Source organism: Telmatherina bonti (assembly GCF_933228915.1).
Source record: "Telmatherina bonti genome assembly, chromosome: 11".
Classification (NCBI taxonomy): Eukaryota; Metazoa; Chordata; class Actinopteri; order Atheriniformes; family Telmatherinidae; genus Telmatherina; species Telmatherina bonti.
Genome location: NC_136629.1, coordinates 31,511,770 through 31,539,496, shown reverse-complemented (window position 1 = coordinate 31,539,496; position 27,727 = coordinate 31,511,770). Strand labels below are relative to the sequence as shown.

The 27,727-nt window shown below is 37.8% G+C and overlaps 1 protein-coding gene across 1 annotated transcript in view; it reads left to right on the top strand.

The window, feature by feature from the left end:
* grid1a (glutamate receptor, ionotropic, delta 1a) overlaps window positions 1-27,727 on the top strand; it is a gene marked incomplete at both ends in the record, with an annotated part of 277,575 nt that overhangs the window by 156,973 nt on the left and 92,875 nt on the right. The window contains one exon of the mRNA XM_079248482.1: window positions 16,134-16,418. Coding sequence (XP_079104608.1) covers window positions 16,134-16,418 — 285 coding nt within the window. The remainder of the gene's footprint in view (window positions 1-16,133; window positions 16,419-27,727) is intronic.

Genomic DNA, 27,727 nt, shown 5'->3' with positions numbered 1-27,727 from the left:
ATCTTTAAAAACAGAATTCCAGCTGATGTTTTCATGTTGTATGTAATCTATGTAATAACCTATTTATTGCTCATGTTTGAAGTACAGGATAAGCTGTCTTAATCGTCTGTAATTTCATGATTAATTCTTGACCTTGTTTTATTTCAAAATCTCTGTTTTAATACCTTTTAATCAGGACAATGAATCTTTGCTGCAAACTGAGGGTAAAGTCCAAATATCTGGTTCACAGACTGAGGATATGGCTTGTTGATTTAACGTCCAGTAGTTTGTCATTTTCTTTGCCTATTTCTGGTTTAAAATTAGGCAAGTTTACTTTTCCTGTTCAAACCAATTCAAAGTGCTTCTCCATGTTTGGTATTGAGTCGGAACAGAGAGTAGATTGGGCTCTGATGACCTGATGGAGCTGAATGTAATTTGGCTGTAAACCATTCAGTGATTTATAAATTAGCAGCAGGATTCTTAGACATGCAGCAGGCCAGTGCAAAGATCTCTGCTTCCATACAAGAACTCGCAGTGCTGAGGATACAGTCAGTAGGATTTCTGGCTCGGCCATTTTGTACATGCTGTTCCCTGTCTGGACGCATAAATTCTACTTCTCCGATATCCTCCTCGTGCATTTCTTTTAGCATGTTTCACTATGAACCCAAGACACAGTGGTTACTGTGGAAGATGACATGACAGCAGGTCATTCTATCACTGCAATTAAGGTGATAACATCCTTGTTTCTTACATAAACTGACAGTGGATCTACGTACACATTCATACATATGAATGCACAATAACATATTTATAGTATGTTTTGACACATGTGCATTAGTTGATGTTTTTAATGAACTTGTGTTGTTGGCTGGGTGATGCACAGCGTGTCACCTTGTCATCTATCTACAGTTCTAATTCTGAACTTTGAAATCCTGCTTCTTTTTTCCCCTTCATTGGAAAGGAGTGTGGTGCCTTAATGGACTTGATAATGGGGATCTGTCTTGTGACGGCCATTACTGCCTGAGTTTAATGTGCACTCTCAAGGTAGTATGTTGACATTTTCAGCTTGGCACAACCAAAGGTTTGGCTCGTCATGCATGCTGCGCCTATGTACCGAGTCTTTCAAGGATAATGAGCTAATTTGTTTTTCAACAGGACAGTGCTAACATTAAGAATAGAGCAGGTTTTTTTTCTTTTTCTTTTTTTTTTTTTTTAAAGCCAGTTCATCAAAAAGAAAGTAAGATCCATTACCTTTACATGAAGGGCTTTATTGTGAATAATATCCCACCTTTTACTAAAAATGTTCTAAGTTGTTGGAGCTTTGACTCCTGACGTGACTCTTGTAAGTCTTAGCTGGTTATTTACTGGTGTAAGATAAAGCCTGCTAAACTAAATAGCATCTGCCTTCTGTGAAACAGAAGCACACACACCATGTAACATTTAACTGGATTTACATATTAAACACCTGTACTTAATTTCTGACAAAATCATATAATTTAATCATAAAAATAAATATTTTTTATTTATCTGTTCACCTAGACATTTAAAAATACGTTTGAGATTATTGTGACAAACTGAGTGATAATTACAGTCATGAAATAGTCTGTCTTGTAAAAGCAGTTCCTGATATCCTCGTAGATGTTTGGTTTATTGATTTACTTTATTTTGTTCAATTATTACAAACATTTTAAAGCCTTTCATATAAAACATTTCTTGTTTGGCATTATCAGCTACACACAGCCTGTCACTGTCTACTGTTTGTTCTAAAAACAACCCAATGCAGGTCTTGCATATTTGATCCGGTCTGTCTATTTCTCAGCAGAATGGATCAGCAACATATGTCCAAGTTGATTAAACAGTCAGGATGGCTGTGCCTCAAGAAGAGTAATATCTCATTAAATAATAGGTGTGGATTTCAGAGAGCTACTTTGCAAAGCAAGTGAATGCATATCTGCCATCAGGCTTTCATAGGAACACATGTCCAGCTTTGTTCAAGCTGTGGGAACAGGTGGCTGTGATCCTGTGTGCCAACATGTGCTTTAGAGGAGCTGCTAGCTGACATACTGCAGAGGGTACAGTTATTCTGCATTGGACTTCTACACTTGCCACATGTGAGGAACTGAAGCGGTCGAGCCCAAGACTTATTCTTTTTTTATTTAAAGGTTGTAGACTGTTGTAGCGGTGCAGACGGTCAAAACATCTACAGACATCCTGAAGTTGTTCTCCATCTCCCTGCAAGGCTCATTTGTTCCTCTTACTCAGTGATACATTTTGTAACTCTGTAACGTGTTCTCAGCCATGATGCTTCTTATTCCAAACGTTCATGAATGGGTTAAATGGACAGAAATTATCTAACATGTCACAGCATTTTATTTATATTTGTTGATTGGAAAACTAAACTCCACTCGATGTAGAAGAAGATGGTAATGCTGCTGAAAACGCCAGATTATTAAAACTGTGCAGATTATTACTGAACCTGTTATTTTTTATTTATTTATTTTTTTCATAGTTAATTAAGCTGAATGTGTTTATGGTCATCCTTAAACAAATATTCATGCAAACAAGTCCATTTTCTTTAAACTTTCATTTAACATCAAGAATAGACATAAAACTCCTTGAATGAAGTGCTGATAAGTTTTATTTTTATTGTCACAACTCAATAAACAGAATGATAAAAGCAACAGTAAACAAGCAGTGCAGGTTTATAGAGAGCAAAACTCTCATCGGTAAAGTAGAGAAAATAACAATTATTTTATTTGGATCTTATTCCATAAACAGAACAGGAGTTGTTGAATGAGAAAATGTTGCAGAAAGTTTAACTCCGAAGCCAAAACAAAGGATCCAAAAGAGGGTTTACTTTCAGCTGAATAAAAAAACGACAGAAATCACACATCAACTTGCACATGGATGGCATTTGGGGACGGCGATCAGCACCAGGGTTAGTGTCATTACTCAACAAAAGTCATTATTTACTCGTTACTGACATCACTTTGCTGCGTTTAAAAGGTAATGTCAATAGTTATTACTTCCTGTTTAAGTTAACTTGTAGCCACATGAAGCATAAACCATGCAGACATGTGCAGTCTGCAGGAAGAAAGATGCTTCGCTGTGAAATCCACAAACAGGATAAAGGAAGCTGCCGCATGCATCACGCTGATACACGTCACCAGGATTCCCTGGGCTGAAACTTTCATAAGGTTGAAGTCCCTCCGTGGCTCATCAACACCTCGTAAACTACATCTCCTCGTGTAAATTAGACAATAAATGCTTTCCAGGAAGAACCCTTCCTCCTTCAGATCCAACTTTCAGTTCAGGTCAGGTTGTGCGTTTGTACTGAGTGCACTCGGCAAGGACACACACTCGGGCAGCACTTAAACAGATCAAAACTTTCCACACCGGTGCAAACAGCCCAGGGGACGCAGGAAAGCTTGTTCCTAAAGTAAAGTTAATTTGTTAGTGATATTTTCCTTCACTTTGTTAACCAGAAAAATAGTATCATTATTGTAACCTGTTTTCTCCAACACTGATCAGCAACTCAGGATGAAAATCCATATATCACAATATATCACAGAATATACTGGTTTATTTGGGGTGATCAGGAGGGAGATGCAGATGCTGAAACAAAGCATGGTATGTCAGAAAATCAGACATCCCTCTCTGTTTTAAAGTCCCATCAGCAGGACTAGGAGCAGTAAAATGTTTTGTTTTTGTTTACATTTTGTCACGCTTTTTCTGCTTGATGTTCAACTTTCTACAAGAATTGGCCTCCGAATGTCCTCACATATCAGTCAGACATTGTACCTGCAACAGAGATGCTTTCACAACGTTACAGCATCTTCGTCTTTTCCTACTCTTTTTTATTTGCAGTATGTAGAGGTGGTGTTGTACCAAAGCGATAGCTAGCACAGCTTTTCCGTTGACTCAAAGTGAAACTAGGTTTGCTATATTACATCTGGGTACAGCTATAAATCACTACAGCAATTTGAAAGAGTTGCACTTGGCACCCTTAGCTGCCTCCTTACACAGTTATCACATGAATTGCATGTTCGATTTAGACTTCACATTTCCGTTCGGCTTCATGGAAAAGCTTTGATACATTGAACATTACTTTCATTTTATAGCCAGTCTTATTTAAGCCCCTCCATCCCTCCACAAAGCTGCTGGATATTTGACCATTGTTTTAAAATCTGGGCTTTGAAAGAAAAATCAGTCTGAGCTCGTAGCAAGATGTTATGTGAGAATATTGCAATCATCTGCAACACACTCCACAGCCGAGGCCCGGTGTGTTTTTGTGAATAAACCTAGTCATTCATTATTTATCCTGCATGTCTGAACTATGCTGAGAATCCAGAAGGGCTGAGAAAAACAAAGGCAGGTTGTGATAAGGAACACGCATGGGATGGGACAAGTGAGAGCAGACACATTTGGACCGGATGAAGAGGAATGACAGGAGTGAGATGTAAAGACGGGGGGGAAAGAGAAAGACGCCTAAAAACTACAGATGGAGAGAAAGATATTACTAATGACATATCACAGGGAGTGTGTGTGTGTGAGAAGTTTTTTTAGGTCCATATATTCCATCTCTGTCCTGGTGGTCAATGAGTCATTATCATCATGACAATGCAAAGCAGTCACACTTAATATTTCCATCCAAGTTAGTCATTACAAAACCCAAACACATGTTTACCATATCAAAACGAGGTTCGTCATTCAGTATTATGCCGCCAGTGGAGCACCTTGTTCCAACAGGCATGACAGCCTGTTAAATGGAAAATGGCTAATCAGCCATAAACAAGCAAAAGGGGGGAAAAATATGAATATACACAAACACACATGCATCAGTGCCTCAGCAAACTTAGTTATGCACATTAGACTGACCATATTAGCCCTGGAAGGAACGGCGGTAGTGCTGAGCATACAAGGGAACAAATGACAGAGATTCATATGCTCTCAGGAAAAGGGAGAGATATAACTTGGAAAGCAACAGTGGGGAGCCATTTAAGTAGCTTAATTATAACATAGATGCAGAGTATTCGTTTTATTGTTCCAACAAACAAAGATAATGTAAGAAGTAAATTAATAATCTGTTACAGGCGGAGACTCTCCTCATATGTTTGCTCTGTGACGTACATTAAAAGCTCAGGGCATGGGGGGACATTGTTCAACAGCTGAAAGTAGTGGCTTGTTGTCGCATTTTAGGGTTGTGATCCCGTGTGACTCAGCACTCTGAAAAGTGTGCATTGGGTCCTTCTTGTGTAACAGTTCTGCCTTCTTTTAGATTAGATTTTTCATCTGTTTTCTTTAAGCATGTTCCCTACGAAATGGGTTGGATCAGGTGAAGCTTTCCTCCTGAGCTGCAGAGACGTGCAACACACGCCGTTTTTCTTTCACATCACTCCCACAGCAGCTGCTGAAAAATATCCTTGAGCGTAAATTTCAGAGCGCAGCAGTTATCTTATAATGTAAGCTCAGATGTCAGAAATGATAAGAACCACCTTTTAACTGTGTGAAACGTACAGACACAGATGAGAAGAAAAGAAAGCACTTCAGAACAAACCGGTTTGATTTTCTGTGACATCTATATGTGTTGTTTTTTTCTTTTTAGTGCAGCTGGTAAACACATTACGCCCTCATTTTTATTACTTTGCAATGCACAAAGCCGCTTGTATCATAAACGTCTCATTAAACTTCACAGTTGCAGGATAGAGGTGTGAAGATTTGTGAAGGATGCAGGTCATATTAATTAATTAGAAATATTTACAATGTGTTAAACCATTTTCACGTCTTTAAACACCCAGTTTCAAACTGGTCTGGTGGGTCAAGACTCCAGTTTGCCTATGTGAAGTTTAAGAAGATGAAGGAAATGATAATGTTTTGTGGCACTGCCCTCAAGTCAGTGAGTATTGAAATAACAGAACTATTATACATTAAAAATTGTGTTTTTAGATAAGTTGTTGCAAAAATCTATTTATTATTATTTAGGGTCCGAGCTAAATGAAATATATTTATCACTATTATATAAGATCTGGTTTTACAGGTGGCACAAAACATCACAGTTTCGTAGTGAAAGATAAGAACCTGTGAAATGCTGGTGGCTTTTGATATAAAATTCATGCAACTTGTGTGTTGCAACATCACAACATCTATCTTCAACATTTCGCTACATGAGGCCAAAGATGTTCGACAATGTTTATTTGGCCAAAACTGCTAATAGTAGGAGGAGATGAGGGAGTTGTTAGTTCTCAAACTCTGAAGAAAGAGGCCATGGTTTCTTGACCAATCAGTACATTTGCTGCATCTTTTTCTCTTTTCTACGAGTACAGTGGTGTCAAACTCCGGTCCTCCAGAGCCGCAGTCTTTCAGGTATTAAGAGTATCCCTGCTGCAACACACCTGACGCAAACCAGAGCAGACTCATGCAGAGCTTGACATGAAACGCTGCACAAGTCTGCTAACTACCTGCTGACTTGTGTCAGATGTGTTGCAACAGGGAAACTCACACAACTTGCAGGACTGTGGCTGTCGAATGGAGTTGGCCACCCCTGTACTACTGTTTGGCATTGAACACATTTACCTGTTTATGACTCAGGATGTTGTAAACAACATGCTAGGGATATTTAATAATTTTCCAAAACATTCTAACCATGGAGAGAAATGATTTCATTCAGATGTTGACAGTTTTACCTACTACATACATGTTTCCAGGTAAGACTGATCAGCTCTATGCTGCAACAGGCACTACATCAGGGATCTCCAACTCCGGTCCTGCAGGGCTACCACCCTGCAGATTTTAGTGCTTCCCTGCTACAACACACTTGATTGAAATGAAAAGGTTCTCCAGCATCTTCTGTTCCTGCCTGTCAATAAGCTATTGATTTGGGTTAGGTGTGTCGAAGCGGGGGAACACTGAAACCTGCAGAATGGGAGCTCATGAGAACCAGAATTGGACCAGAGTTAGAGACCCCTGCACCAAATAATTCATTGGCCTTTCTGTTTTTTGTGTACTCGACCAGTAACAGTTAACAAGATAATAAATTAATCAATAAAATTCTGTTGTTTTTTTTTTATCATATTCCCACATTGAATGATCAATCACATATTCTATCTATTTATCTGTATGTCTGTCTGATTATTAATGCATGTCTATAGAGGAAAAGACGGTTAATTGAACATTCAACTTTATTGTGTAGGATACTTTCATTGTGTCCTCTCCTTGATTTTAACAGTGTCTACTGTAATAAGCCTGTTGCTACTATTCAGGCGGGGGGGGAGTAATTTAGTGCAGTAAAATACTCCATCACAGTTCAGATGGCATGGGCAGCTTTTACATCAACAGTATTGACAGAGATATGTACCTTAACTCTTATCATAGGCTGACAGCAGGAGAGCAGGTTCTGGAAAAGAGCTGTGGATGTTTATCTTCTCAAAAGAGAGAGCAAGATGATCTTAAGTGAGTGAAGGAAAGGGAGTGATGGGAAGATGATTCATTGCTAAAGAGGAGGGGGGGGGTAATCTTTGGTCGAGCTGTCATATTATACTAGTCTCGCACATTTCTCCCGTCTTTGTGATGAGAAGCTATAATGTTGTAGGAAGCTACTTTAAGGAGAGCGGAGTGGCCCGTTTTTTTCCTTGGCCAAGGCAGAGGTCATGTATTTGGCAGAGCTGAGGTGTCAGTCTGTCTCTAACATTATTTAAAAAAAAAGTTGTGGCTGGATTTTGATTACATTTCCTGAAAATATAAGAAATGGAAAAAGGAACAAGTAATTTGATTATGACTGTGATCTGGTTCAGCGCCTGAACTAAGAATTTTTTTAATTGTTTTTTTTTTTTCTTCCCAGGATAATTTCACCATTAGTGCTTCTAACTCAAAGGTAATGCCCAAGGTCATTGGCAATGTTTTTTTTTTCTTTTTAACTATTCCTTAGTGAACATCCATATCATCATTTAGAAGTATGTGAAGTGATAATTTCTATGGGTTTTATATTAAGAGCTTGCACATAATGTGTTTAAGTGTTTGTTGGCTAAATCAGTGATCCTTAATCCTGGTCCTTGAGAGCCGCTGCAGGTTTTCTATGTGTCCCAACTGAAACACACCTGATTCAAATCAATGTGTAATTAGAAGAATTGTGCAGAGCTTGTCTGAGTCTGAGACAGATGTTTTTCAGCATGGCCCATTTGAAAACCTGCAGGACACCGGCCCACGAGGACCAGGATTAAGGATCCCTGGGCTCGATGGAAATGAAACCAGCAAAGTCAGCTAACAGTTGGTAGCATAGCCATAACGTGGCTATGTTACCAACATATGCCAGTTCCACATTACACTTATAAAACACAAAAACAAATCAAAAGTCTTCATTTGAATGAGGGTTGGTATTGGAGTAGTATCTGGGTGATACTTCATGAGATCAAACTCTGCTTTGATTGCTTAGCAGGGCATTGTGCTGTTGCTTTTTTGAGTTTTGGCAACTGTGTTTATTTACGTTTGGACACTAAAACTGCTTGGTTGGGTTTATGCACAGGTTTGACACGTCTGCCACTTTGGCACTTGTCACTAGTGCTAAAAATCTTCTCCTTGCTCTGTCAGTACCGTGGTGTAGGAACCAGTCTTCTCTGAGCTGAATATATTGATCTTTCAATGCTTTTATCAATGTTCTGCATACCAACTTTTATCTTAGTGTGCAATTATTTTTACTCACATTTTGAAAGCAATAAGACAAAACGATAACAGAGGCTGGTTGAATTAACTGCTCTCAATAACCAACTCATGCCCATAGACTGGGCTTGTCTTGTCATTTGGAGGTGTTAGATTTTATACCTTAATATTGGAAGACCACATACGTGGAACAGGGCTGCCTGAGTAGGGCTGCAATGATTCGTCAACATAAATCGACAATTAAAATAGTCCACAATCAATTCGATTGACTATTGTTGCCAGATGTGTTTTTTCATCGGAGTTAAGCATCTCACTTCATCATAATCTCTGCCGAGTCGCACGCATGCGCAATAGCGTCTCTGCTTGGTGGTAAAGTACACAGAAATGATGGGTTCCGTAACAACAGGTACCAAAATGTCTCAGGTTTGGGAACATTTACGCCTGGACAAGGGAACAAAAAGATCTCCAAGTTTGCAAAGTAGACCTTGCTTATCATGGCTGCATGTTGGTGACGCATAAGCATTTAAAGAGGAAGCATTTGAATGAAACGGAGTCTGACTCGTCTCGGTAAGATTACCTTCTAAGCTAACTAGCAGACTGAGACAAAAAAATAAAATGTATTGTCTGACTGACTGCCTGTCTAAAGTATTTTCTATTAAATGCATGCAGTCTGAAGAAGAGAGCCACCATGGATCCCTTTCTGCAGAGGAAGCAGACCCTGCAACAGGTGACCGCCCTTACAGTCAGTCTTACTTGGAGATGTTGATCTGCGATATGAGGCGGCTCATTTCATTCAGTTTGTTTGGACAACTCTCAATGCTTTATTTTCAGCTATAAATATCATTAAAACAGTTATATTTCAGACTTTTGGAATTGTAAAGTTCTCTTGCAAAACTATGCAGTTGACCACTGACTGTACGTCACTCAAATGCTCTTTGTTTTGTTCCTATTTTATTGCTGCTAATGTGTCCTTGGTTTAGAATTTTTAAAAAAAAAAAAAAAGTTTTTTATTTTTTATTTACGAAAAAAAAAACATTTTCCTGTCCTTAGAAATAGACAGTGATTTATTTATTTATTTATTCATGGGTTTATGTCTATACTGACTGAGCACTGTTCCTGTCAGGCGGTTTTATAATAGAGGACATTTTTGTTTACTTTTTGTAAACTTGCCTTTCAGCAGCAGTTGATTAAAATAGACATTTTTATTGAAGTACCCATCTCTCTTCTGTTTATCATTTGACACATAATTAAAGCAAGCCCGTACTAAATTTAAAAAAAAAAAAAAAAAAAGATCCAACTAGTCAACTAATCGCTTCAATAGTGACTAGTCGACAATTAAAATAGTCATTAGTTGCAGCCCTATTCCTGAGCTGTGGCCACCACCTTGGGGGAGTTCCAATAACTACAATGTGATGACGTGGGGAAATACATGTATCTGATTGGGATTCTGAGTAGATATAAAATTCCTTTGATCAGAATCGAGGACTAAATTCTTTGGAATATTCTGAAAGTGTATTATAAACAGTCAACACATCTTGACAAACCTGTTTTATAACTATGAACTTTGAATCTAACCCAGTAGCTTTGTCATACTTCATCAAATTACAAGCAAAAATGCAAACTGTGAGATCAAAGCAGAAAATTATGAAAACATCCTGGTTAAAAAGCAAGAGATGAACCACAGTCTCATTATGTCTTTTTAGCACCCTTTACTTTTCCAAATGTGCACTTTATTTAGGAACTGGATTTTTATTATTCCGTTCTTGCACCAACAACTGGACTCCACACAGTTTTATCATCAAGTTGACATTAACATATATTAGATATTCATTTTCTATGCAAACACACGTGAAGCCACTCAGTGTTCCAGCAAACAAACTTTAAAAATGTAAATAACATTAGTAATATATATTTCTTTAAAAATAAGAATTATACCGACAAAACCTTTTCAGACCCGTCGCTGATTAATATAAAGGAGTGATTTTGAATGGCATATTACAATCTGTCTCAGTTAGATTGGAATTGGACCTTTGTTGCCTCTTGGGACGATGATGTCGACGACCATTCAGGGTTTAACTGAGTGTGGACTCCTTTGAATCCCTTGAATGTCCTCAGAGTCTAACTAAATGAGACCGCCTTATTTAGACTATGAAATCACTGGGACAAAATGCAATTTATGCAATATTTAGTAGAGCAGTTGTTTTGTGGTTTGTTCCATCCTTCTTATATTACAATCATAAAATGAGGGCAAGACACTGACATCCAGTTTTCATGGGAAAACAGATTGTGTGGCAAAATGCAGTAATGACTTTTTTCAGCCTGGTATCTCAGTGATAATTTTCTCTGTGCGTCGACCATCTGGGTGTAACTGAACTGATCTGATGAAGCGAGGACTTTTGCTGAAAAATGCCATTTGCTTTTGTTGATCATTCTGGATCCATATGCCAGATGTCCTTTTTCAGTCACACACTGCTTCTGATCTCTCAGCCTCTTCACTGCTTTTGCTGAAAGTTGAGAAAAGATGGATGATTCTTTTGTGATAATAACTCTCAGGATAAGATATGCAGTGTTGATTAGAAATGTTTAAAGATTATACACTTACTGTACCTACAATCAGCCATTGATCTTCAAACACAATGAAGAAGCAAGAAGTCATTTTCTTCTACATTAGTAAAAAAAACATTGCTAAGAAAGCAGTTCTTGCCTGCTGTTCCTTTCTTTATAGGTTTTTTGAAAAATTAATCTCTCCTTAAATATTAAATCCAAGTATTAATCTATGAACAGTATTTAAACTGCAACAAGTTACAGCATGATTACATGATTTTAAGCATGATTATACAGCATTTTAAGATACTTGGTAAGCATTTCTTGCAGAGGGAGCTTTGCCTTCAGTTTGCATGTATAAATCTGCTGCTAGATGCTGACATTAGATGTCAGATAGCGAGCAGGGGGATGAATGATGGCCTCTGTCCACTTCAGGGGAACATTTAAGACTCATTATTCCACTATTATCATCTTTGCCAATGACTGTAGAGAACTCCTCCCTCCTGTCAGTAGGCTGCCTGAGATATAATAGGCCTGGGGTGTCCATTATGAAGCCAAAATGACTGCAGAAGCACTTTTAGCTACAGTTTGTGAAACAGTAGTTGAGAGATGTTCATATGGACTGAAGTTCTCTAGGAGAAGTGTGGGGGTGAGGTTGTCTATTAGTGCGTGTGAAGGATTCAGTTAATAATATGACGTAAATGACAGATATTGTACTGCAGTCATTTTAATAGACACAGTAAACAATATTCCAGAACTACATTGTTTTAGCCAATCATGCTTTGACTTTTCAGATGTTTTTTTTTTTAATGTTTTTTTTTTTTTGGCCAGAGTGACATGCATGAAAGCGTGTAAGTAGTGCTACTGTTCTGCACAGAAAACTAGGGCATTATGCAGTTCACGTCAGATGGTGTCGTTTTTTTAAATTCTTAGATTACTTGTACACTCATCTCAATACAGTGAGAAAAAGATGAGTGGGGTGAGATCCAAGCGGTTTTCTCTGCCAATTCAGCCTCTGGAAGCCTTGTGCCTGAAAAACAGCATCACACAGAGAAGTGTGAAACAGTGAGGTTCAGTTCAGGTCTGTGGCGCTTGGTCCTCGGTATCCTCTTCACAATGAGGTCTGCATTCTCAGTGAAGCTGCAGCTTCAAGCCATTAATCACTCACTGGGGATCATGTATAATCAGTATGGGTCAATAAAGTACCAAAGCAAAATGTACTTATAATTTTGTAATTATATTCGCTTTGGGGTTTGATGCCTGCCTGTTGTTGTTCTTTTTTTTTTTTTGTTCCGCTTTTGGAAATTTTTGGGGGTATTTTTGAGAGATTTTTTTTTATTTTTTTTTTTAGGTTTCCTGGTTTGCCTGTTTATTATTGTTCCAGGTGATCAGGAATTTATTAAATGGTGCTTTTCAGTATATGGCACCATCAGGCAAATATATAGATTCCAATAAATACATGGCAAAATTCCAGTTTTCAACTATCCGAACCACAGACAAGCAACAATTCCTCAGATTTACAAAACCTAAACCGACAAGTCCCTTTTGTAAAACTAATCTTTTATTAAACTTTATACATATTTGATTAAAGCACTTATAAAAGGGGCAGACTCCATGTTTGAGCTGCATTTCAGACCAAAACAGCAGCATGAAATGCATTGTATGAAAGCTGCATTTATAGTGTGAAAACTTGTTGAATTAGAACCAACATCAAATCTTCAGGAACTCTTTTTCCTTTTCAGGCAGAGCGCCATGCATGTTTTAATGTAGCCAGCTGACACATCTCCATACACAATAAGAGAATTCTTCAGATTTGTGTTGCTGTCAATCACATGGCTTCCAACCATGTATAGTACCCTCCCCCACACACACACACATCTGTGCTGCACAAGTTGGCATACAGATGTCTGTTTTTGTCCCTTCCACCCAAATACAAACTGTAGAATGCTTCATGCCGTCATCTCTCTGGCACTTCCTTGAGCTTTTCAGCAAAAAAAATAAAATATATATCCTTTGCGATTCTCATAAAAGCTTTTTTTTTTTCTTTGTTTTACTTCCTCTGCAGCACCTACTGTGCATCTTTATCTTCCCAGGATGTCCTCTTACTTACCTGTTCCTCTTCAGTATGTTATTTAGTTTCCCTCTTCTCTCTGGCCTCATGATTTACAGTGCCTTAATGTAGTCTTGTGCTTGCAGTCAGCAGATGAAATCGTCATTTGTCACATTAATAGTCCTTCCCCTCTGCCATACATTCTCACACACATTCTCTCACACATACACAACCATCCTTGCTCCATTCAGAGCACCCTTCCCTCTACAGTACAATGCTCTCTCTCACTCTTCACTCTTTCCTCTTAGACAACCCCCAGTATTCCTGATATTTTCTCATATGATGGGAAATGTACTATCATTTAAGCTCACATGTGTTTTTTGACTGATCCATGTCTTATAGTTCTTTGTGTTTGCATCAGGAACTGCAGTCTAGCCGTGGCAGTATTGCTTTCTGCTAAATGTAGCAGACTCTGGGAGAGACATTATAATTAGGCTATAATGTGAAATACATTTAAAATGCATTTTATCAATGATTTATAAAATATGCTATTTGTGCATAAATTATAAGAAGCCTGCTATGTGAGAAATGATTTGAATTTTAAAAGCAGTGTTTTCTATGGCCTGTCCAGTGTCTAATGGAAAATTGGACAATCCCTGTAGTAGGTGATTATGGAGCTCATAGCAGAGCTAGAGCATTAAATTGAATGCAAATAGAGTATTCTTCATATAAACTGTTTTTCAGCTGGATTTCTATCACTTTTGCTTTTGTGGTAATTGTTTTTGTGTTTTCCATTTTATACAGTTTTAGAGAATATGCAAACAAGCTGCATTCATGCATTCACAGTCTAGGAGAAGTTTGGGTCTAAACAACACATTCTCATTGCAAACTTATTGCACCGCTTGGTCAGGAGCCCCTCGCATTACTTTTCAAGGCACAAGCCACCCTATTGCACTGCTAATTTACTTTAAAACTGAATATTGACTGTTATATTTGTGCAGCAGAAGTAGCCCACCATCTGCACCAAAAATAAATAGTATTCAGAGGCTAGATGGGGAAGGAGGGGGAGGAGGGGGATATACACCTGATTGTCAAGCAAAAGACACGTGTTAAAGTACAACTCGACTCTGCTGGTTTATCCAGTCCTGTTATTATCGCTTTCTTTTGGCTTCCATCTTTGCTTTGCTTCCGTCTGCTCTGACTGTTGTGACCTACAAACTTTGGAAACCCTGAGGTTTAAAAGTGGTACTTTTGAGGTATCTTCTCCCTCCAAAACCAAAGCAGAAGGCTCCAGACTTCAGACCAAGCAACACGGTGCTACAAACGGAGAAACTGTGAAGAGATTAACTGCATTTTTCTAACACAACTTAGTCGAAGTCACAATTTTTCCGCTTAATATTTTAGCTTTTGTGTTCGAATTTAATGTTTATGGACAGGAGGCAATAATTGATGTATTTTATCTGATATTATCCATTGAATAGCTTTTCAGTTTGTATGATAAGGTCAGTCTGGTGGTCAGAATGACCTCCAAGATCTGCATGAGTCTAAATTAAAAAACATTTTAATTTCCTGACAGGTTATTCTCATTAAATACTTTTTTTCCCCCCTTCCTGGTTAACAGTGATTAAATATTTAGATTATATTGATCCATTGGGATTTTTACATTTTCGTAAACATAAAATGATAAATGGAAAAGACAAATGTTAAAATAGTATTTTATTTTTCTCAAGAAAACTCAGGACGTTGGTCATTTGTTCTGTAAATGAATAGCTCATTTAATAAAAAACATCTTCATGATGTACTTATTTGTCATAAAACAAAGGGACAAATTTGAACTTGTTACTTTTACGTAACTATACTGTTCTTTTACTGGTCCGGCCCACTTGAAATGAGATTGCGCCGTATGTGGACACTGATATAAAATCTGTTTGACACCTGATATGTGGGTTCAGCCAGAATGTTAATTAGATATTTGATTGGAAAAAAGTTTCAATTTTAGTTGTGCGGGATAAGTTTTATGGTTATTGTTGGATAATACATGAGTAAATAAGCAGTAAGGCAGGACAGCGCAGCCCTGTGTCTTGCAGCAGTTATTAAATATTGACCAGAATTTAGGCAGAACAGCCTTTCATGCAAACTTCGGATCAATGTTGAAGATGGCATTTTCACTGTTGAAATATATTTAGTGTTTTGAATCCTGCCAGACATGTTGACATGACTGAAGAGGATCGCAAGAACCCACCAGACATTACAAGCATGTCTGATGTCTTAATCCTTGCTTGTTTAGTTTTTTTTTTTTACATCCTCATACATGTGAACATCATGATGGGGCTCATTGGGGGTCTGTTGCTCCTCTTATGCTCCACATCCTGCCAGATTATTCTGTATTTACTATAAACAATTTGTTTTCTCCAACTCAGTCTGTCCTGTTTTTGTTAGACTCGCTGTTCTCAGATTCCTCTCTGACTTTAAGTGGCAAAAAAAATGTCCCTTTTATCTGCTGTCTTGCCTTTGTATGTGTACAAGGATTAGAGGTTGCTTCCCCCCCACGGATTTTCTCATCTGCATATTATAATACGATTTGATTTTCAGCCCTCTATCCGTTCTGTGATCTGCTCCCCACCTGCAGAGGCTCAGATTTGTCCCTAAGTAGGACACAAAGAGCAAACTTGAATTATGTTCATTTTGATACATTATTAATCTAAAAGTTTTTGTAAAAGAAATCTATATTGTCACATGAAAAGCATGCAGTGTGCAAACATGTCCTGGCTAATCCCTTCGCTCTTTTCTCCTTTAAAGCTGATACATATGTAATTTCTTATCTTCCAACCCCTTGTCAGAGCTTTTTCACTCCATTTTCTCTCTAATTTTCACTCTTTTTTTTTCTCCCCCTCTCTTCTCTGTGCAGCTTGTGAGTTGATGAACCAGGGCATCCTCGCTCTGGTTACATCCACGGGCTGTGCAGCCGCAAGCGCCCTGCAGTCTCTGACAGATGCAATGCACATCCCCCACCTCTTCATCCAAAGAAATGGAGATGGTGCACCCCGCACTGCCTGCCAGCTCAACCCCAGCCCAGACGGAGAGAGCTACACGTTGGCTGCCCGTCCACCTGTTCGAATCAGCGACGTCCTCCTCACCCTCGTCTCAGAATTACACTGGCAGAAGTTCATCATCTTTTACGAGAGCGACTACGGTGAGTCAAGAGACGTGGCCATTTGATCGCCAAATGTGTCACATAAACATATTTGTGTACAAGAGGACTTTTATTTAAATGTTTCAGAACCATCTCCAGGAGATCAGGTTGCTAAAGGAAAGTCGTAGTAACACAGAGAATTTATATGTTCAGAGAAATACACAAAGTGGGAGCTGAGATGAAAGAAAACTTCTCTCCTACACACACATGCATACTTTACTTGCAAAGTGTTAAAAAATAAATCAAAAGTTCAGTGAAAATTGGAGGGAAAAAAAGATCTCATTGCTGCACTCGCCATTAGCAGCTTCTGTATGAAGAGACATGTCTGAGTTTAATTGGCTCATTTGTGGCACCCTCCTCCTGCGACGGTGTGTTCCAACAGTACTCAATCTATTCTCAGATGTTCTCCACTTCTGTTTCTTTATTTCTATCATGACATCACTGTGGAGCAGACCTTTTTTGACCCATTTTTTGCTGGAGGCACAGCAAGATGCAGAGCAAGGAATTATTGGCAAAGCATAGAGATAAAGAAAGCAAATATTGCTGCATTCCATCCCTCAGAAAAGTCTTGGCCTCTGCTGGCTAATCTTTTTACTGCTATCTTCTAGTGTCATGGAGAAGAGACAATAAATCTTATTTTTTAAGCCTGGAAACATTTTTGCAACACTATAGTGTCCAGCCAAGCAAGCGTTGCCTTTTTTTAAGCTATTCATTTTTTTTTACTTCTAATGACGAGCTGTCTCCTCGACGAGCTCTGGGTGCATCTCTGTGACTACAGTGGACTGTTAGATTAATTAACTGTCTGAACCAATAGTTTCTCCTTTGCCATGTGCTGATTGATTGATCTGTGTTCATTTTTGCTAATTTTCGGCTATTTTAACGTAGTTTTCATAGATGTCCTCTCTCTGACATTTATCCAGTTAGGACTTCAGATAATCAGTGCTGGATAAGAAGCTATAAACTGTAATTGGTAATAAAAACTGTCAGCTTTCTTCCAAATTGAAAATAAACAGAGGATATCATACAGGAAGTTTCTTTTGTCTGTTGAGGTTAAACTTGGTTCAAAAAGAAGACTGTCGAATGAAAAATTTCTCTTCAGCTTTTTTCACTGCTTGAAATGTTTTTAACCCAATGTTCAAGGTTTAAATCATTGGTTGATTCAATCATTTTCTATATAATCCCCCCCCCGCCTTTTTTTTTTTTTTTACTTAAATTTAAATACACAAGAACATGAATCCAATATGGTTGTAGTGAATAGATAAATTGAGAAGAAAAATGTTATATTTTAGTAAAAATGTACACATTCAACATTGGATTTACTTTGAAAAAAAAAGAGATGGAACTAAATAACTACTGCATGTTTGTGCTGTGCAGTGATGAGCGATGGCTGGTTTAAAAAGTGGGCTAATTGTTTTACAAAGTAGCAATACACATTTCATTCAGATATACGCCCCGTTTCTCCGTCTGTTTCAGTGTCTTTGGGCTGAAAAACATTGGAAGACTCCTGACCTAAACCATGATAATTTTTTGTTTTTGACACCTGGTTGCGAACGTGAAGCCATCAGACACTAAGATTACAGTGGCATCTTGGTGACACTGACCTTTAACAGACTTTTGTTTTCTAATGAATTCATTCTTTCCCATTTGTTTATTTGTGATACTTTTTAAGTAATCAAGCAGATAAAGAACATTTTATACCTGAAAAAGCTATTTTGTTCTAGTCAGTATTTAAATTTCCGGTTCACCTAGTTCATCAGGCGTTAAAGCTAGGGTAGGTAATGTTGGGGAGCTAACAAGATTTGAAAGTGGCACCCTGTCTTGGCTCCTCCCCCTCCAATCAATATTCTGGTTGTGCTTTTTGTGTGATCCGAGGCATTTTTATTTGCAGCTTTTTCCACCAACAATTTTCTCTTTCTCAACTGTTGAGCGGGAGAAGGCAAATAAACCGAGCCGGGTCGGGGAAATCCTTCCGGTTTTTTCTTAACCATGTTTGCCTACCGAGTGTCGTCTTCACTTCTTTGTATTTTCATCCCAACACGCTGTTTATATGCAGGGTGTGGCTATCAGGTGTGTACTGTAGGAGGGGGAGGAGGGGAGCCGAGAGAAGAAGCTTACGAAATATAAGGAATGACAACTTCAATTCGGCTTGAACATTTGGATTGGTCAGTTTTTACAGATTTTCGGTAAGTTGCGGGGTCTAACTATATTTCTTATTGTTTATTACAAAATGTATAGTCTACTATCAGGACAAGGAACCTTCCCCCAGAGTAAAAAGAAGAAAACAAAAAGTCTTTGAGCAAGATTACCTACCCCAGCTTTAAGTTGGTGAAGACCAAGGTGTTGCACAGAAGCTTTTAAACTGTTGTCCAAAAACAAGTTGTTCAGATAAACATAAATTATTTCTGTTTCTCAGGAATAAACATGCTAACTTAATGCTGGTGTTTAAATTATAAGTGACACTCCCAGTTGGCCCATAGCCTGTTTTTCACCTGTATGTTGTTAGTGACCAATACTGAGTATATTGGTGTCATGTGCGCCACTGTGTACCTCCACCTGATGGCAGCAATCAGTCCAAGCAGGTCTCCAGAAAATCCATCGCGGTGTGTTTTGTTTGTGAAGCAGGATTCCAAAAGTTTGCATTGAATTACCATTACTCTTTTTGGTTTTTACTAACATTTAGGCTTACGTCATGGTATGGGGTTTTTGTGTTGTCTGTAGTTCTGGTTACCTGTTTTATTTTTTATTTTATTTTCTCTCCCTTGTGTATTTTGTTTAGCTTCCCTTTCCTGTTTATTTGTTCACCCGGTTTCATTTAGTACATTTAATTCACCTGTGTCTTGTTGTGTTTTCTGTGTATAAATACTGCTTGGTGTCATGTAGCCGGTATCCCTGTAGCTGGCAATCGTGCCTCTAATCCTATCCAATCAGAACCATCTCACAACATCACTTCCACAAGACAGTAAACATTCCTCTAACGTAATATAGTCAGGTGGCAAAGAATAAATGTCCTTAATCTCATCCTTTGCCTTTGCTCGTCTATGTGGAGCGATCCTGATGGCAGTGTAAAAACAAACACAAAGCGTCTGGACGTTGGACAACACCAACACAGTTGTGAGGATGTCCATGCAGTTGAAAACGAAGGTCGCACATGTGACTTCATGGTATTTTTTCCACGCAGATAATGACGTTTCAATGCCTAAAACAAACATGCAGACATGCAAATGGAATATTCGCAGATGTTCACTTTGGTCTGAGGTTTTTTAAAAGTATCGTTTTTGATTGTTTAAATCTGCGTTTTTGTGTGGACAGACTGAACTGGTGAAGAAAGTCTTCGTTTTGTGAGATACCTGCTACGTGTGGACAAGGCCCCAGTTATCACTAGCCAGGTTGTTGTTTTTGCCCCCCCACTGGTGTCCTTCAGTCTATTAAATTAAGAGTCTCGGCATACCACCTGCCTCGTGCGTCATCCTGCATATGGGCCCCACATCTCTGCTCCATGAGTTTGTAGAGCATCTGCATCCATAGCATGTCGCTTCTGTGTGCGTAAACCCTGTTCTAACAAACTATTATTTATTTCACTGATCTGATGGCAACACTGACATCTGTTGTTTTTTGGGAAAGTTTAACTCTGCATTCATTTATTTAAGGAGTACTGAAGCTAATAAGGATTGTCATCATGGAACATGGGGCATACCCTGTGGTGTCTGCCATGTAGCAGAGTTGCAGTGACCCACACCACTGTCTGCAGATAAAAATCACTCTGCACTTGTTTCCTCTTTGTGCTGTTAAAATGTGTGTGTTGAGGGAAACAGCTGCAGCTTTTCACTGTTTTACGCACCCAAGAGTGTGTCTGGATGTTGTAAATGTTCTTTTTTTTTTTCCTTTATAAAGGTTTAAAAAAAACAAAAAACAGATGTTCTTTTATCTTCTGCATTGTTTAACACATGCAGCCCAACAAAACAATACAGTTAAACAAAGTGCTTTATACTGGTAGAATTTGAAGTGGAGTACAGATTAAAAATAATGTGAAGAAGTTTACACAAAAGACTTTAATGACTAATTAGTTGCTGTTTGCAAATGCAGATGAGGAAAAAAAAAAAGTGGAAAAGTGAGATCCATCTGAGACCTGAATTAGTAAAAATGTATTCCAAAAAAAGATAAACCTCTGAAAAAGTCATTTTCTGTGTTCTCAGATACTTAAAATAACAAATGAAGCTTATCGAATGGAAACACAAACATTGTTACTTTGCCACATTTAATTGCTCTGTCTTATTACTTTGCAACCAAATTATTTATTGACTTGGTTCTTGTAGCTTAATTTATAAAGCCTAATTGTCATGCACAGTACAAAGTTAATTCAGTTTGTTCATGTAATCATGACCTATGGGAGCAATGATGAAAATGTACACATTTTTCAGTCAACATTTGTTGACATAAATGGATTCAAGTACACCTGCAGGTTGCAGGAAACGGAAGCATGATTACAGGAGTGTCCAGCTCTGGTCCTGGAGGGCCACACTCCTGCAGGTTTTTCATGTATCCCTCCTTGAAAACACCTGAGTCAAATGAACGATTATTGTGCAGAATTTCATTGGCTGTTTGATCCATTTAACGGAAGCCAGGTGTGTTGGAGCAGGGATACATAAAAAAAAAAACCTGCAGGACAGCCGACATTGGACACCCATGCACTATTACATCCCCAGAGACACATCCTTTCTTTACCTTTCATAGGCTTGATGATGGGACACCTAATGACCTGACAGTCTTTACTTGAAGCAACATCATGAGCTATAAGACCTAAAAATGCTAAAATCTGAATTTCTATGTAGATTTCTGTTCATATCACCTTGGTTCTGACTGCATCTTCATACGCACGTGTAAATTTGACCACAACAGTTTTTTCAATGTGTCCTGTCAGGTTACTAATCCACAGATATAAGATTGTTTCCTGTCCTTTTTAATCCGCTTACCGTGTATTGCATTGAGGGATGAAGTACGATTAATCCGTAAAGTTTCTTTCATGATCTCAACATACTTTAGAGGCATCTGCAGTGGTTAATGTCCACAACATTTAATGCATAAACAGTATATATCTAACAATGTACTAGAAAATTAATCTTATGGTTCACAGAAAATTAAACATGACATGAAATACTCAGCTTTGGTTGTTGCTTTAGTGTTAGTTATTAGAAACATAATCAACGTCAAAAGAGGACTTATATAACAAGCCATCAGCCAGAGCAGGAAGCCTTGTGGATTCAATTTTATGCAAGTCTAAAGCCCCCCTGAGTACATTAAATTGATACATTTGTAAGTAAGTATCCCTCTTTAAAAGTGAAGGATTTCTTTTTTTTTTTTTAAACATTTGCATTAATTCATGTAATGACATTAGGCACATTAATTAAATTTCCATCTCTTATCTTCTTGGTGCTGCGGTGGATTATCTGATTATCCTCAACCAAAAGTCAACATACTGCATGTAAATACAGTGTTTAAAAACCTATACAGACATGCTTCTCACCAAGGTGAATTGAAATGTTATTTACCATTCCCCTGCAGTTACAATACATATTGAACCATATAATACTGTCATACCTGCCAGAAGGTATCTCTTTTCCTTGGCTGGAATCAGATTTGTTGACTGAGTCTGAAAAGGAACTGTGCTTATCTATAGTTGGAGCACCAAAGGCAGTCTTTGTATCTCCACCTAATGGAATAAATTACATAAATGCCTGAAAAGACTCTTGCTGAAAATTAAAATGATCTTATTCCAGGTTTTTTTTTTTTTTTTTTTTTTTTTTTTTTTTTGTAGGTCTGTCATTTTTCTTCCTTTTTCCTCTTCATGTTCCAGCAAAGTGAACAGATTGTTAAAACATACAATAAAAAGACAGCAACCACTTTTCCTGATGTGGGCATGAACTTTGCACGATAACTTTGGATTTTATAAGGGCTGATTTGTAGTTGGCATGTTTGTGGTGGATTTGTTTGCATCAGATGTTTGAGAAAATGAGAGGAAGTGGTCAAAATGTTTCATTGTAAAAAAAAAAAACAAAAAAAAAACAAAACATGTTTATAAAAGAATTACCTCCAAAATAAATTCTAATCTCTGAAATAACTTTAAGCCTTTACTTTTAAATGGTGTGATGAAGAAGAGGCTCGACATTAGGAGTGCATGAGGTCAGATGTTACAGTTTGAACAACTGGCGTATTTGACCTCGGGGGGGCAAAGTATAGTTCAACGTTATGAAGCGTGTCAGGGAAGCCTATTCATTTCAGTCTCTACCAATGCATCAGCTGCAAAAAAGCACATTATGTAAACAATTTCTAAAGCTTCACCTCTTCTGTTTTCATTTGTCACTGTGCATTTTCAACACATAATTTAATTTTCTTTTGGGGGGGAGAGGGCTCCATTCTTTCAGTAGCAACATAAATCACTCTGTTCTTATGCTACTCTTTCTCCTCAAGAAGCAGGATGACATTGGATTATGAGTGTGAAACATCGTTTAGTAGTTTTCCCTTTTATGCCTTCAGGCAGACGGAGAAGACAATTATTTGATAATCCTGTAACAGGCCATTGATGACCTAAAGAAACTTAGTTCCCTTTTCTTGCTCTTTATGGTGTATTTTAAACCCCTGTGTTCAGTATTCTCCTGCAGGAAGTTAGTTTTTACTGACATTGTTTAGCTTTCCTCAGACAGCCGTAGTTTTGCTGATTTTAGTGGAGATATCTGACATTTCTTTAAGGCAGTCTAAGACTTAAGCTTTATATTTGAAAAGGACAGAAAAGGGATCCAATTCTGTCAAGGAAGCAAAACTCATCCCTGAAACTGAAAAACAAACCTCTGTTCCTTTTATTATCAAAAGCCATGCAGGCGTATTGATCGTATATTTATCTCTTACTAAAGGTGCCATAAAAGAATATTTATAATGTTTTTAATAGTTCTGTAAGCAGTTTGGAATAAGGCACTTTGGTTACTTTCTACATTTACCCACTTGAGATTGAATTACTGCTTATAAAAGATGCACACACATGCACGCACACACACACACATTTACTTTCTCGCATACCAATTCTGACAGCTTCACCTTTATTTAGAAGCAAATATGCTATAAACAGGAGTAAACCGCTGGCAGGGCTCTAGCACCATTTTCAACCGCTCGTTTATCCAAATCAGCAACTGAAAGGTTGAACTTTTTTGTATTTAGTTTGACAGCCGAGTTTTTTCACGTTGGAATCAGTTCTGCTGTATCAGAACATTTATGAAAAGCGATTACGAGTACGCACACATACCATTGGACGTAGTAGTGTAGAATAGAAACCTCCACTGCACAGAAGTACAACAAAATGAAGCTGCATCTCCAAGTTGGGCTTATATAAAAATAACTAAATAAAATAGAAGTGAAGATGTTACATGATGGGACGTGCTGTAAATTAGCACCACTGTCAGATTATCCAGTTTTTACCTTTTAGATTTAAATGATTTAACAATGTTGGGCTGGACTGCTCAAAAGTCGTGTCTAAATATGTAACATTTAGCCAATTAGATTTGTTTCTCATGTCTGATCTTCAGCCCAGAGCTCACACTCTGGTTTCCACGCAGTTCGAGCTTTACAGACGTCACCTATCAGCAGAAATGTAGAGTAACAGTCTTAACTGAACTGCATCCAGTGGAAATCCAGTAAGAATCTCACCTCATAGTCTGGTTTGGCTCCATTATTACAAATATTGTATTTCATGACTTTTTTTTCCCCAGTTGAGTTTTTTTCAGATCGATCTGAAAACAATCCTCATAAGACAGAAAAGGACTGTCTGAACTAATCTTTAATGACTTAATGAATAACAGTCATGTCAGCAGAAGGTCAGCGCTCCCTCTCATTCTGTGACATATCTCTGCAACTACGGTGTGAATTGCTCCAGAATTTACTTGTTAATAGTTCCCAAAGGAATTATGCCAAAGAGAATGGTAATCCCCTAACTAATCAGCCGTAACATTAGAACCACTGAGAGGTCAAATGAATGAAATTGATTATCTCATTACAAAGTGTTGTAGTGGAAAACCTGACTTTCATTTTGTTGTGAACATGGCTGCACTTTAAGCACACACTGGATCATTATGTATCCTGTACCAGCAATATGAAGGATGCACAATTCACGACTCATGTGGCTGATCAGTGTGTGTTTACAGGGAAATCTTTCATCATCTTACTGATCTGTTGATATGTTGGAGATATTTGTGGAAGCAGAACTTCCACAAAACTCTTCTAAAGTAAGATTTAACTAAAATGGTTAACATTCTGGCATTAAGGTTGAAGATTTTTGTTGTTTTTTTTATATATTTTTATTATTTTGCAACTGTATGTTAAAAGCAGAGGAGAATTGAATGAAATTGCATGTGTCTACGTTTTGACAATCCTAATGGATTTTTGTTCAATTTGAAGTCTTCTCAGACTCTTGGTGTCGTTACTAACCTTACCAAAGCAAATGGCCAGTCTAGACTTGTCTTTACCAACACTATGGCTGTGCGATCGATGTGGGATTATTGTGTTAGATCCTTGTTCATGCATTGTTCCTGATCTCTGCCATTGTGTGAAAACATAATGTGTTTTTCTTCATGTCATGTTTGTCGTCTGCAAAGTGCTGTTTCTCCCTTCCCCTCACATCTCAACACATACATGCCTGCATACAAAGGCTAACTTGGAATGTGTTAACATCCTATTATATGAAAAAAAAAAAAAAAACACTTTATTGTAGAACACTGGGTATTATTATTGATACCTCTGAATTTGAAATGTTTTCCTACAAATCCAAAGAACAAATTATTATTACACACCTGGAACATTCTGTTAAAATGACTATTTTACAGGCCATGTAGAGTAAAACAAAATAGTTTTAAAGTGTATTAAAAGCACAATTAATAGCAACTTTTTCATCAATGTAAAATGATTTTTAAAAAAAACAAAACTTGTGTATAATTTTCTATGTTTCATGAATTAACCAGATATTTGTGGTCGAAGTATAAAAAGACTTAAAATATTTGTGAAAGTCTTCTGTGAGTCATGTGTAAGCGCAGAGCTTCATGGCTAACCGGAACTCTGCTGAAACAGTCGCCGATAAGGGAAGCAAACGTTTCCAAGACATTACATAGATCAGCCATAATCTGAAATAAAGTTGTATGGACAGAATAAATAACAGTGGAGCTTTTTGGGGAGCTGTGTATCAGTTTGTTAACAGGCCATAAAATAAATCCCCGAAGGAGAAGAACAGACTTAAACATGGTGGCGGTTCTACCACATGACTGCTTCGCTGCGTCTGCTGCTGGAGGTATTACCTGTACCCAAGGAAAGATGAAATCAGAAGATTACTGGGGCATTTTGAAACGCCTTGCCCTGTATGAGATGAAGGTCTTGGGTCTCTCACCGGAAAAATGACTCAAAGCACTCATCCAACAGCAAAGGGGGGGGGGGGGGGGGGGGGGGTTGAAAAAGGAAACGCTGGCTTTAAACTGACCGGCAATGAGCCTTGATCCAAATCCTGTTGAGAACTTAAATCTGCTGTTGCAGAAATACATATCAATAGATTAGTGGCAAAAAAATACATGCGGATAACTTCAGAAAGTTTCCTGAAATGTTTAAGCTGTCGTTGTTCACAAACGTTTGGTGTCTGAAGGTGGCCAGTAGTTTTACAACATCTGCAAGCCTTTGTCATCAATGGCTGTTTGTGCCAAAATGTTTTGTACATGTATGAGATTTTTTTTTTTCATTTTTTGTCTTTCCCCCCCCCCCTTTTTTTCTTAATAAGTTTGAGTTCCTAAATTCAGAATGAAAGCAAAAAGGAGGGTCACTAATAGAGGTGTACAGTACCTGTGATAGTGGCAGTTGCAGCACAGATCCAGAGCCATTCGCGTATCTTCTTTAGTGTTTTTGTGCATTTTAAACAACTAATTCATCCTTTCATTCTTTTTTTTTTTTTTTTTTTTTTTTTACCATCTAAATATATATATGTTATTTTCCCTGCTTTGGTTGTTTTGTAAGATGTTGTATTGATCCCTGAACAACAGTTTTTGGATTCACATGACATTTAAATCATAACTAAAATTGGTTGCAGTCGTTTGTTTTTGTTTGTTTTTGTTTCTTTTTTTGTTTACTTTCTATGAAAAAGCAGAAAAATGGGTCTAAACATCGTACATACCTACGGCTATACTTAAAGAAGTGCATGTAATCTGTTACCGAAGTGTCGTCTTTTCAACTAATTGCTTCAAGGAGGAATACTGATTAGCAAATTTACATTCATGCAGATGCAATGTATGTAATGTCTCATGAGTGTGCTGTAAGATATTATGCTGTCCTTTTTATTTTCATAACAAAAATACTTACAGCAAAACACATGGGATTCAGACATAACTTCTTTTCACTTTCTTTGTTGCTCTAAATGGTTTTGTGGGTGGATCACCAGCTCAGTGCCTGCTGGATTTCAAACTTATAAAAAAAAAAATCTATAAGCATATAATTAGTTATTGTGACAAGAATAACAGTGATTATTTCGTCAAACTCATCTTTATTTTGAGTAAACACAGATTGGTGGAAGCCATTTCTCTGGCTTTTCCACTCAGATTGCAACACAGCTTGACAGCTCAGTAAAAACTTGGGAGCCCTTTGATCACGATATGCTCATTTCTGCTTTGCACCAAACCAAGAGGGAGGCTGCTTTCGTTTCCCTATGAATAATAGGGGGATGAAAAGGGGTGTTGGAGCTTCTTCATGGGATATTTCTCTCCTGTTTGAATGTTTTTGTTCTTTCTTTTTAAACAGATGTGCAGTATTGTGCAAAAGATGAGCCGGAGACAGATATTAAAAAAAAAAAACTCAGAAAGTTGGTAGTAGGCAGTGAGAGCAAAGGATGGTGTGAGAACCAGAGAATGGTTAAATTTTGATATCGGAAACTTTCAGAGGCAGTGTTCAGAAATGACGCTTGGGTAAACATGTCCAGAAATCAGACCTTTAATTCCACGGTAATCCTCTTTTCTGCAGCCCTGTCGATGGCTGACACGGCTGCCCCGTGGAAAAGCCTGCCAGGAGTTTGGAACACCGACTTTGAAGTCCGATGTTTCAATTGGAGCCGTTATCGCACGGAAGCTTTGCCATAGCTCTTCATGGGATTAAAAAAACCTTGTTTGTTTGTTACAAGAATAAATCTTGTTTGTACTCTACAAGTTCTCTTCAAACATTTAATGTCAGTATGACAAACTCTTGATCAGCTCCCCTGATTTTATTTAAGTATTAGTCAAATTTGAATTAATGTGTTCAAAACA